Consider the following 12,765-nt stretch of genomic DNA (forward strand, 5'->3'; position numbering starts at 1 on the left):
CTTCTAATCATAGCTCACCCTTTCCAGTGCTCAGCCTCGTCCTAAAGCCACCTAGGGCCGCAGCCACCCTTTCATCAGCATGCAAAAGACACTTTGCACTCGGAGATGCCAGGGGTTTTAGGTCCTGGATGCGAGTAACAGGACAAAGACCACATATATTTACTTGACAGTGTCATGGAAGGATGTTCCCATTATAAGTTTTCTGTTTGTTCCTAAAATGCGATGTCACATGGTTGATTTGTAGAAAGAAGAAGAAAAAGTTGTGTTTTTTTTAATATAAAAGCACACCATATGAGATGTGAGAATTTCAAATGATACCGAAATGTGAATATTTAAAATGTCATCTTACAGATGTTTTCCATTATTTATGCTGACATATAAATCCTAATTTTGTCTATCAAAATGGGATTATATTATACATTTTCTTCTACCTCTTGCTTTATTTTTATTTTTTATTGCTACTTGCTTTATTTGCTTAATAAGTTTTGGATATTTCCCATATCTGTCTTATGGAGTTACTATAAGTATTTAATTGCTATATAGTTTTCTACATTTAGATGTATGATAATTAATTAACCAATCACCTGTTGCTACTCCAGAGCTCTTATAAAAAAGGAATTTGGACTTACTCCAGATAGTCATATACATGGAATAAATCATCACACATCATACCTGCGTTTGGCTGACTCAAGAGTATTGCCTGGGGGCTGTGGCTGGGGCTCAGCAGTAGTGCTCTTGCCTAGAACGTGTGAGGCACTGATTCTCAGCATCACATATAAATAAATAAAATAAAAGTCTATCAGCAAGTAAAAAAATAAAAATAAAGAATTAAGGGCTGGGGTTGTGGCTCAGTGGCAGAGCGCTTGCCTTGCACATGTGAGGCACTGGGTTTGATCATCAGCACCACATAAAAAAGAATAACAAAGGTACTGCATCCGTCTAAAAAAAAAAAAAAAAGAATTAAAAAAAAAAAAAGGGTATTTGCCTGGTACTGTGGCCACTAGGCCAATGTCCAGCTTGTTCATTTGCTGATGTGGCTGCAGGAACAGGTGATGGGCAGGAGAGAGCACATGGCAGACTGTTTTTCTTTGTTGACAAACTGCTGCCACTTTTATAAGACATAAAAACAAAATAATTTCTTCTGAATTGTTTCTTGGAATGTCTGAGGCTCACCTGCAAATCGTGTCTGTAGAGCGTGGCTTCAGGAACACTGCCTTGGATGTAGAAGCTGTAGCTGGCCTGAATCTGTGCCTCTTCTGAACATAAACTGGAATTTCCTTCTAAAAATAGTCTCCCTGTCAATTTGTCTTGTGACCAACCTCATTTTCATAGAAACTACTTGTAAAATATGATTAAAATGGATTTATTTTTTGGAGTAACTTGATTCTGGTTAATTGAAGCTTTTGTTCACATCACATGGAGACAATGGGGCTGATGAGTGCTGAGGTCCTTATTTCATAGAAACTGAAAGGTTAGAAGTACGTGACTCCAGGGCTGGGATTGTGGCTCAGTGGCAGAGTGCTTGCCTCACATGTGTGAGGCACTGGGTTCGATCCTCAGCACCACATAAAAATAAGTAAGTAAAATAAAGGTACTGTGTCCACCAAAACTAAAAAAAAAAAAAAAAAACGTTAAAAAAAAAAAAGAAGAAGAACGTGCCTCCAGATTCCTCCAGAGCATGAAGCGTTAACCTGGAGCAGCGCTGCCCAATCCTCCTGCGCCTGCAGGGCTCCTGAAAGCACAGTTTGAGCACAAGTCTGGGGTCTGAGGTCCTGCGTTGCCACAGGACAGCCCTCGTGCCCACCCCTGGGTCACATAGTGGGAACCTGAAGTTTTATCCCTCTTTAGGTCTTGGTAATTCTTCCTTCTTGGGTGTGACTTTCTTGTTCGCATGTCCTTCTTCCAGAGTTTGGACTATGACCGTTGCATCAATGACCCTTACCTGGAGGTTTTGGAGACGATGGATAATAAGGTGAGTCCCATGGTTCTTGGTCTCTTGGGACCAAGTGGGTCTTTGGACAATTTGCCTTTTCTTCCAAATGCTCCAGGAAACGTCTTTACCCCTCCTAGTCTTTTGACTTTTTCATGAGATATTGGCATTTGATTCTCTAACCTTCCTGGTGCCAGCTAGCACACTCACAGCCAGGGTACCTGGCCCAGCCCCTAGGGGTCGTCATTCTTGCATCGTGAAGCAGCTGAGACGCCAAGCCTCCCCTCACATGCTCGCTGTACCCCTGGAGTTGAGTCTGGAACTGGTTGGTCAAGGTGTGTTCCTTTCCCGCCGGCAGTGTGATCCTGTAACAGGGAATCATTCTTTTTCCACGTAAACAGAAAGGCCGAAGGTACGAAGCGGTGAAGTGGATGATGGTGTTCGCCATTGGAGTCTGCACTGGGCTGGTAAGCAGCAGGCCGGGGGCAGATGATGGGCAGAGGGGTTGGCGGGTCACAGGAAAGGCCTGGCCTGGCTACTGACTTCTTTCATTTGTTACTGTAGCGGTTGTCATGATAACCAAGCCTGCTTTTTTTTTTTTTTTTTAATAATAATGTTGCCCAGGTTTTCCTGCTTCGCTTGCTATTGCATTGTGAAATGAAAGTGAAATTGACACAACTCAGGGCTCTTTAAGCACTCAAAGGTTTGGCCAAAACATCCCTTTTATGATACGATTACAGGGCCTAGCCCCTAGTCTACTTGATAAGCTGGACGGCATACCTGTGGTGGGTAGTAGGTGACCTAGCAGGTGGAGCCAGCACGCTGTGGGTGCTGAGGTCATGCTGCCCTGCGCTTCTCCCTGCACATTGATGATCTGGTCTGGAGGGTAGAGCTGGCAGTTGTGGGTGGAGGTACGCCTCAGTGAACTTGGTTCCTGGGCTCCGCATGTTCACAGGCAGACCATACAAGGACAGTGGGAAAGCCTTGCCAAAGACTGCAGACCAGCCAAAGGTCTGGGACCGGAACTGCTGACTTAACGTTGGCAAATCTGGAAAAGAGAAGTCGGAAATGTCAGCAGCCAGCCAAAAAGACACACGTCAGATCTTGGTTTTTCGTGAGTGCAGTGTGAGCAGGGGTGTGCCTGGGCCTGAGCAGCAGCCTGTTTATCTCCTTTCTCTAGAATTGGCCACAAGTCTCGTGCCTAACTCTCCATGATAGACCTGTGAAGCGTAAACCTGTATTGAATAGAATACAGCTCCAAGGACTACCACAGTTTCTATTTTCATGACACTCATCAGATTTTTACTGTAGTAAATTCGCAGGGAACATCTAGGTAAGACTAATGGTATTCAGAACCCTCTTTGCTAACATTCTGCTGGACACCATCATGGGGGAAACGCGGGTTGATTGGTCTTATTGAGGTCCAAGTATCTGTTTTGCTGTATGCATTTCTGGGTCTAGATCTCCCAGTAATAAGCGCAGTCATTAGCCATAGAGTTTCTCTTCTTTCTGCTCCTTTAATACAAACTCCTTTGAACTTTCAGTTGTCACTACTGGCAGCTTCTCCTCACACTCTTAGATGCTGGGAAGGCAGACCTTATAGAGTAGCACCCAGCAGCTGTGGCTCTGGCTCTGCTCCTTTGATCTGTCACTGCTTCCTACTCCAGTATTCAGAAGCTTTCAGGCATTGACTTTAGGGAAGGCCAGAGTTGGAGGCGCGGAGCCTTTGATCCTGCCTCCACACCATCAGGCTTTCTGAGTCTCCTTTAAGCAATGCGAGTGGAATAGTGGAGCCGAGGTGGTTCCCTCTACTCAGGTAACCAGGGCTGTAGGATAGTTCTCAGTCAAAAGAATGGCCAACGAAAGAGAAACTTCATATGCCCACGAAAATGTTTTCTTTTAAAGTAGCATCCTCAGCCGCCTGCCCACCCAGCCAAGCAGCCCCAGACATTTTGGCCATTCCTCTTTTGAAACTGCCTTTGGAAAGAGCTGAGGGGTCCCCGTGCAGCTCAGTGTTACTACTCATTAACCTTGGGGTGTCTTCCTGGCTCTCCCATCTTTTTCTGTGTCCTTTCTCCACTTTGTTTTGCTCTGCTTCTCTCCACTTAGCTGCACCCCTTCTCTATTCTCTGCTGGGGCAGTGGGGCCAGGCTGGGGCAGAGCTGTCCTCAGAGCCAGAGTGACTGACCAAGCTCAGTTGTACCTTGCTGGTGCTGACTTGATCAGCCACATCCATGCAGCGAGGGAAGGCGCTACCCCAGGAAGAGTCTGACCGGGTCTCTGCTCTCTGCAGGTGGGTCTCCTTGTGGACTTTTTTGTCCGACTCTTCACCCAGCTCAAGTTTGGAGTGGTTCAGACGTGTATCCTTTACGTGGTTCCTGATTCTTCCAGACTTCAGTGGTCCCCGAGCTGCCTCCTTACCTAGAAATGGGCCAAACAGTAAACACAACATTTGAAGGGCCCTTACCAGCCATTCGGCTCTAAGGTTTTAAGTGTCATCAAGGGACACAAAGGGGAAAAAGACTTCAGTAGATATACTACATGTTTGTGGTTAGTTAAACACCAGTGTCACAAATATGGCTGTTCTCCCCAGTCTGTAAATTCAGTGTTTCCATCAAAATTCCAGTGGTAGAGTGCTTGCCTAGCATGTGTGAGGCACTGGGTTTGATCCTCAGCACCACATAAAAAAATCAGTGAATAAATATTGTGTTCACCAACAACTAAAAAGATACTTTTAAAAATTCCAATAGAATCTATCATGGAACTCAAAAACTCTCTTTCTAAAGTTGTATAGAAGAGTAAAGGGCCAAAAGTAATTGAGATGGTTTTGAACAACAGACTGGTGGGTTTGCCCTACTAGATGTCAAGACTTAGAAAATTTAAGATGTAGTAATTGAAACAGTGTCATATTGACGCAGTAATACCCAGTTAGACCAATGGGGAAAATAATAGAGGAGCGGGAACTGGCCCATTCATTGAGAAATCTGATGAATGACGGTTAATTTAGCAATCAGTGAGAGAGTGAGGGATTATTTAATAAAAGATGCTGGGACTTTAGCTGTCCCTATGGAAAAGTATAAATTAGATTCCTCCTCATACCGTAAATAAAATTCAATTCCATATGGATTGAAGATGTAAATAAGCAAAACAAAACTGTGTAAGAGACAAGATGATGTCAAGAGGGAATAATTTCTTAAAACTCTAGAAGGCACAGGCTGTTAGGGTCAAGTTTACTGATCTTTTCCTATCAGAGTAAAATTCCTGGGCGGGGGCTGTGGCTCAGCGGTAGAGCACTCACCTAGCACGTGTGAGGCCCTGGGTTTGATAAAAAGACAGACATAAAACCCAAAAACAGCAATGAAACCCTATAAATACAGTAAGAAAATCCAAGCCTGGAAGACATTTTCTAGGCATTGAAGGGGCAGATAGTCTCTAGACTAGACAGACCGCCAGCCGCTTAGGAAAAACCCCAAGGTGCAGTAGAAACTGGGCGGAGAATGAGGAGCGACAGTTCTCAGAGGAGGAAACCTGGATGTCTGGTGAGCCCAAGGAATAGACAGGAAGGTGCCCAGTCTCCTGCCTCAGAAGTTCCTCTCCTAGACCAGCACCTGGACATGTCCAGGGTGGTCTGCTGCTGTGCGACAATAGGAAGGGGGTCACCAGGTGTGAGCATGGAAGACAGCACTGTGTTCACAGGATGTCACCTCATGCAGAAGTTAACACAATGACCCAGGCGGTGTTCCCAAATGTCACCCCTGGAGGACAGGAAGGTGTGTGCCAGAACGCGTGCTCCTTGACCGGCCCCTGCAGCGGTGGAGGAGTACAGCCAGAAGGGCTACCTCGCCCTGTCCCTCCTGGAGCTCCTGGGCTTTAACCTGACCTTCGTCTTCTTGGCGAGCCTCCTTGTCCTCATCGAGGTGAGCTGCTTTGGGAATGGCCCCTTTGTCCTCGAGGTTTTCAGTTCTGAGCCTATTTGCTTCATCTCCGTTCTCAGCACATCGGGACATCACACAGCATAGCTGATAGGTCCCTGCACAAGGGTCCTCTTGATCACTTATGCAGGAAGTTAGGGCTTAAGTCTCTGGTGAGAAAAGAGGAAAAATCTAGATAAGATGACAGTTCCAACCTTGGTGGCACATTGGCATCAATGGGAGAGCTTTTTAAAGATGCATAGATCAGAACCTCTGGAAGTCGGCTCCGCTTTGGTTGTTGAAAGACTCCCAGGTGCTGCAGACTCATGGGACTTAAGGGAACTTGTCAGAAACTCAGATGCTCAGTTGGGTGCCTGTGATCCCAGTGACTGGGGAGGCTTAGGCAGGAGGATCTCAAGTTCAAAGCCAGCCTCGGCAACTTAGCAAGGCTCTGAGCAACATAGCAAGACCCCGTCTCAAAATAAAAAATAAAAAGGGCTGGGGGTGTGGCTTAGTGGTTAAGAATCCCTGGGTTTAATCCCCGGTAACAAAAAAAAAAAAAGCAAATGCTCCTGTTCTCCTTAAGACCTACGGAGTTGGGAATCTAGGCGAGGTGAGCACCGATGGTTAAGAAGCCTGTTGCTACTGGTTAGCTGAAGAAGCAGTGGATTTTAAATTTATGGGTGTGTGGGCTGGGGATGTGGCTCAAGCAGTAGCGCACTCGCCTGGCATGCGTGCGGCCTGGGTTCGATCCTCAGCACCACATACAAAGAAAGATGTTGTGCCCGCCGAAAACTAAAAAAAAAAAATATTAAAAAAAATCTCTCTCTCTCTTTAAAAAAAAAAAAAATTATGGGTGTGCCTCTTGTCCCCCACCAGCCAGTGGCAGCGGGTTCTGGGATACCTGAGATCAAATGCTACTTGAATGGCGTGAAGGTGCCAGGAATCGTCCGGCTCCGAACCCTGCTCTGTAAAGTCTTTGGAGTGCTGTTCAGTGTGGCTGGAGGTGAGGAGGGCATTTCTGCTTTCCTCTTCAAGTGTAATTGGCAAAGATGACTAGACTCGTAAATTCATTTGGTTTGGACTGAAGGCCCTGCTCCTAATCAAGATGTCTGCACTTTCTGTGTATGGTTAAGTGTGGATACTGTTTGGTCTGTGACCTTTCAGCCTTATCTGACAGACGCACCATTCTGTTTTGAACTAGAATGACCATCTAGTTGTATGGGGAGTTGTTTTTATAAAAATCAGTAAGCTTTTTGTGTAAATGTACAGATAGGTTTTGTGAGCTGTGAGGCAAAATTGAGGATATAGTGTAAGTACTTGTGTAACTGATGAGAATGTCTCCATTTAAGAATATAAAGGGGCTGGGGCTCAGTGATAGAGCGCTCGCCCGGCACGCTGGGTTCGATCCTCAGCACCATAAAAAAATAAAAGTTATTGTGTCCACCCACAACTACAACAAATATTTTTAAAAAAAGAATATAAAAACCATTCTCAGCTTTCAAATTGTGCAGGGAGGCAGAGAGCAGGTCTGGGCCCACAGGCCACGGTTTGCTGAACCCATATTTAGAATGTAAAGAGCAAGACTTTGGGCCCGGGGAGTGGCTCTGGTGGTGCTGGCCTAGTATGTGCAAGGCCCTGGGTATGATCCCCGTGGGAATGCTCTTTTCCACTTTCTAGTCAGAGAGAGAAAGGGTTATGTAGCAGAGGTCTCCTTTGTGCTGACTAATGATCTTCTTTGTCACTGTTCCCAGGGCTCTTTGTGGGGAAGGAAGGCCCTATGATCCACAGCGGGGCCGTGGTGGGAGCTGGCCTCCCTCAGGTAAGGGTCGGTGGGCTTCCTGGATAGGCTCAGTGCTGTGCCTCTGGTTGGCTTTGGAAAAAGCCATTAGAATCACCCTAATGTGACCTGGAACCTGGTACCATTTGGGGTTAAGAAAACGAGGTGGCCCATCTCCCAGCAGAGCATGTAACTTAGACCTCAGAATTTTGACGATGTCCTGCCGCCTCCTAGGAGAGAGCCGGGACCTGGAGGGAAACTAGGAGAGGCAACTGCAAGTCACCTGGCCCCTCCAGGCCAGTGCCAAGCGCCTCCTCGAGGGCAGCCCCGGCAGCTTGCCTCTGTGTCCCCGCAAGAGGGGCTGGGCGTGTCGGCCGTGGTGGCCTCGGGCCCAGCTCTGAGGAGTCCACTAGTGCAGCACAGGGGTGGCTGCCAGCGACGTGTGGCATGTGCTAGACCCCTGTGCACCAGCCCCCCTGTGCCTCCAGCCACTGCGTGTTTCCTTGTTACTCCTGCCCTCAGAGGAAACCCGGGCTTAGGCCGAGGGGCCAGCTCAGGACTCAGACTTGCCATTCTCAAGGGCCGCTCCACATTCCTGGGCTGCAGCTGAGAAGTCTCGATTCCTGGGGGCTGCACCTCCGGGACCTCGCCCTCCCTGCTCTGAGAGCTCAGGGCGCTGTGGGTGACTCTTTGAGGCAAAAGAAGGAAGATTCTCCCTCAGGCTCATCTTTTCATCTCTCTCGCTCCTGCCTCAAGAGCCAGGTCCCCAGAAATGAGCTGAGGAGGAGGCCAGGGGGCGCGGGCGCTGGTGTGAGGATTGTGGAGCGACTAGGGATGGGCCCTTGGCCTTCCCTTGCTGGCGTCCTGCGCAGGCTCGGGGCACTTTCGGTTCCTCCCAGTCTTTTTGCTCAGTTTCTGACTTTCTGACTCTGCACAGGGGGCTTTCTGAAGGGCCTAGAAACTTTGAGGCAGGAAAACTAAGCTGCTCCCAAGTGAGGTAACTTCCTTCTTTGGACACTTCCTTCTTGCAACACACCTGCCCAGGTGTGCTCAGGCCAAGGGCCTCCTGGATCCCTGCAGCGTCGGTGCCCGTGGGTCTCTCTCTGACTCACCTTCTCTTGTTTTAGTTTCAGAGCATCTCCTTACGGAAGATCCAGTTTAACTTCCCCTATTTCCGAAGCGACAGGTATGGAGATGGCAGGAATTCATTTGTTTTGTTTTGTTGTTCGCCAACCTGGGGTTGAGCCAGGGCACTGTGCATGCTAGGTGAGCTCCAGCCCCAGCCCCAGGAGTCCTGTTTATGAAAAAACAAAATTGTTGGGGTCAGGGGCTAGAACTTGGGCTTGGCACATGGAGGCCTACGTGGGAGTTCATGTTAATGACCTGCCCGTCAGACCCAACGCCTGCTGTAGCCTGGCTCGGTTACTTGTGCCAGGCAGGCTGCACGTGAAACCCAACTGTCAGAATAGACCAGGGGGCTTTGCATTTTTTTCTGAAAATAAGAAACAAAAGGACTGAATTAGCATCGTGGGTTTGGTCTGCCATCCCACCCGGCCTAGAGGCATCTCAGCCAATGAAGATGGTTCATGATTGAAAACCCAACCAAGGAAGGGCACAGGCGGGCATGTATTCAAGATGTCACGTATTCCCAGTGACTTACTGACCAGGCATGATGGCACATGCCTGTAGTCCCAGCTTGTCAGGGGGCTGAGGCAGGAGGATTGCTTGAGCCCAGGATTTCAAGGCCCGCATAGACAACACAGGAAAGAAGAGGTGAAGTTAAGCTTCTGCCGCCTTCCTGAGTTATAAGCTGTCCTTCTGGGGAGACTGTCCTGCTGTGGATCGTGCCACCCACCTGCACACCTCGGAGGGCCTTGGAATCAGAAGCCCCCGCTCCGCACACGGACCACCTTCTCCTCGTGGTACATCCAGTCGTCGTCCACCTGCTCCCCCACACGTGGCCCATGAGGCTGGGCTGTTCTGTGGTGCTGTGGTCTTCTGGAATGAAGCTCTGGGGGGAAGGTGGCTCAGCGCTGGCAGCCTTTGCTCCCTAAACTGGGCTGCGACTCGAGTTTGTGGAACACACAGATGTCGGCAGCTCCTGTTCCCAGGTGGAGGGGCGCTGCCCTGAGGGAAGTCCGACGCAGGGAGTGCTTGTCTCACAGGTGAACTGCAGCCAGAGACCTGCCCTTCCCGTAGTCCTGGCTGGTGGTGGCCAAGGAAGGTGGACATGAGGGAAACGAGAGGAAGCGTTCACAGATGGGCAGGAAGAGTGCTTTGGGCCTGTGGGCTCTTTCTTGAATAAAACATCTCTCTCTCCTCTCCTCTCCTCAGAGACAAGCGAGACTTTGTGTCAGCAGGGGCGGCTGCTGGGGTCGCTGCAGCTTTCGGGGCCCCGATTGGGGGCACCTTGTTCAGCCTGGAGGAGGGCTCGTCCTTCTGGAACCAGGGGCTCACATGGAAAGTGGTGAGGAGGCTGTCCCTAAAATCCCCACCCAGGCCCAAGCACGCCCCATCACGCTGGGCCTCAGTACCGTGCTTTGGATGGGCTGAGCGTCCTCTGTTGCAGCAGTCATGACCTCCAAACTGGGCTCTTGCACCTCCCTTGTCAGTATTTCCCACCCCCGAACAGCCCACGTCAGATGCTGCTAACCCTCCTCACGAGCCCTCTGACCCTGCAGGGGAAATGGCGGTTACATGAAGCGGGAGGTCTCGGGCGTCACTTGAGCCCATCTCCTACTGCAGGTGGAGTGTTCGTCCCCCGCGTCTACCTTCCCTATTGGCCCAGGACCTGCTCCCAGGAGGCTCTAAACACATGGTCTCCCACAATAGGCTGGCCGAGTGACAAGGTCTTAGAACCCGATTTTGATTGTTCCACCTTGAGGTGGACAGTGGTTTGCAGCTCCCTGGGTGCAGCCCAGGTTTTGAGGTCCCTGTTAGCGCCCTGGGTTTCAGGAGGAACCATCGGGGAGAAAGCAAGACCTGGCGCCATTGAGTTCCTGGTTTTTGTCCCTGTTCCCTAGCTCTTCTGTTCCATGTCTGCCACCTTCACCCTGAACTTCTTTCGTTCTGGGATTCAGTTTGGAAGTTGGGGTTCCTTCCAGCTCCCTGGATTGCTGAACTTTGGCGAGTTTAAGGTAGGTCTTGTCCTTGCTCCCAGGGTTTCTTACTGGACCCATGAAACATGCTCTTAAGTAAAGGACCAGAGAGAAGTACGGCTTTAGTGGGGCCACCTCGCCCCTGAGCCTCTGGGCACACTTGTGCCCGCCGCGCACAGGCTTCCAGCTGGCTCTGCTCTGTTAGGAGGCCGGCGGCCGGCTCTGCTCTGTCTTCTCCTCCTCTCCCCTCCTGTTCTCATGGCTGCTCTGGTTTCTCTCTCCCTCCCTCTCCCCTTCTCTCAGTGCTCTGACTCTGATAAAAAATGTCATCTCTGGACAGCTATGGACCTGGGTTTCTTCGTCGTGATGGGGGTCATCGGGGGCCTCCTGGGGGCCACGTTCAACTGCCTGAACAAGAGGCTTGCCAAGTACCGCATGCGAAACGTGCACCCGAAACCCAAGCTGGTCAGGTATCTGCAGTTGCCTCCCCGTCACGGCTCCCTGAGCTCTTGTGGGCCGGGCACTATCCTAGGGGAACGTCACATGCCCACACCCTGCTCCCGCACCAGCTTTGGTTCTTCATCTAAGACCGAGAATGTGAACAAGGTCGTGAACCTGCCCTCTCCTCAGGCCAAACGGCTGTGTCTGGGCTTAGTTATTTCCAGGGTGCTCACTGACTCCACCCTCTCTTGACCCATCACTAGCACACAGGACACAAATCAACAGGGTCAGTGTGGCCCTGCTGAGGGGCTGGTTGTCACGAGATGCTCTTGCCCCAGGACTTAGCATGGAAAACTGTTTAGTTCTTCAAAGAGAGGGGATGGTGGACAGCCCACTGTCTCGAACACCCACTTTTTATGTACAATTTGCTCGCGTGTCTGGAATAAACTTGGCATGCGCGTGTGTGTGCACTCGCACGCATGTGTGGATGGACCAGGGGCTGCTGTGCATTTCCTCTGGGGACAGCGGGGAGGGTGGGTGGGCGTAGGGTGGCCTCTGCAGGCCAGGCTGTTTACTGTATTGTGACAGCAGTGCTCTGCCTCCTAGGGTCTTGGAGAGCCTCTTGGTGTCCCTGGTAACCACCGTGGTGGTGTTTGTGGCCTCGATGGTGTTAGGAGAATGCCGACAGATGTCTTCTTCGAGTCAAGTGGGTAACGGCTCATTCCAGCTCCAGGTAACCAGTGCTCCCGCTGCCTTTGTCCTGTGTACACAAAGGAGAACCGAGAAACATGCCTGTTTAGAGCTCATGGTGTGGAGGCTGGCCGCTCGACACCTGTGGCAGGTCTCTGGGAGACATGGGAATGTCGTCTTACCTGAGAGAGGTTGTGCACCAGACGCCTCTGTCCTCACCTGCGCCAGTGACCCTGGGGGCCACAGAGGGAGCTGCTCTCTAGGACACAAGGGCAGGAGGCTGGCTGTGCAGCCTCCAGAGCCCCCCCCCACACTGCTCCTCTCCTTGCCTGCAGGGACCCCGTCCAGGGCCTCCTCCCCACTGCCTCACCCTCATGGTTGTGAGTCCTTCTGGCATAGGGACAGAGGGGTGTCTGTCAGAGTGAACCCTGATCCTAACTCTCTTTTTGAGGGGGTGGTATTAGGGATTGAACTCAGGGGCACTCAATCACTGAGCTCCATCCCCAGCCCTATTTTGTGTTTTACGTAGAGACAGGGTCTCACTGAGTTGCTTAGCACTTCACTTTTGCAGAGGCTGGCTTTGAACTTGCAATCCTCCTGCCTCAGCCTCTGGAGCCTCTCAAGCCTCTGGAGGCTTGTGCGATCCCAGCTCTTCTAGCTCCTCGGGTCCTGCAGGGTTGGGTTCACTCACTGGCATGTCCCTTCCTGCGTTTCTCTTTTCCCTCCTTGAGGGATGGTGTTTTCCAGAACCCTTCCCTGAGGAGTTGGGCCGGGACTTTACTCTTCCCCTGCTTTTGGTCCACTCTAGTGGGTCTGGGAGCAGCCACGTGTCTGGCCTCTGTGCTGGACCCTGGTGAGCCTGCTCTTCACTCCACCTTCTCGCTGCTCCCGAGCAGCCACTCAGATCTCTCAGAG

General features: G+C 50.4%; 1 protein-coding gene across 3 annotated transcripts in view; it reads left to right on the top strand.

Moving 5' to 3' along the window:
* Positions 1-12,765, top strand: part of Clcn6 (chloride voltage-gated channel 6) — a 31,254-nt gene that overhangs the window by 5,724 nt on the left and 12,765 nt on the right. For all 3 annotated transcript variants that reach the window (XM_027947638.2, XM_027947639.2, XM_071617349.1), the window contains exons 3-13: positions 1,907-1,972; positions 2,332-2,397; positions 4,224-4,290; positions 5,741-5,847; positions 6,721-6,847; positions 7,596-7,663; positions 8,749-8,807; positions 9,956-10,088; positions 10,645-10,758; positions 11,023-11,189; positions 11,767-11,893. In XM_027947638.2, the coding sequence (XP_027803439.1) occupies positions 1,907-1,972; positions 2,332-2,397; positions 4,224-4,290; positions 5,741-5,847; positions 6,721-6,847; positions 7,596-7,663; positions 8,749-8,807; positions 9,956-10,088; positions 10,645-10,758; positions 11,023-11,189; positions 11,767-11,893 (1,101 nt within the window). The remainder of the gene's footprint in view (positions 1-1,906; positions 1,973-2,331; positions 2,398-4,223; positions 4,291-5,740; positions 5,848-6,720; positions 6,848-7,595; positions 7,664-8,748; positions 8,808-9,955; positions 10,089-10,644; positions 10,759-11,022; positions 11,190-11,766; positions 11,894-12,765) is intronic.

The sequence above is a fragment of the Marmota flaviventris genome, chromosome 10 (genome assembly GCF_047511675.1).
Source record: "Marmota flaviventris isolate mMarFla1 chromosome 10, mMarFla1.hap1, whole genome shotgun sequence".
Lineage (NCBI taxonomy): Eukaryota > Metazoa > Chordata > Mammalia > Rodentia > Sciuridae > Marmota > Marmota flaviventris.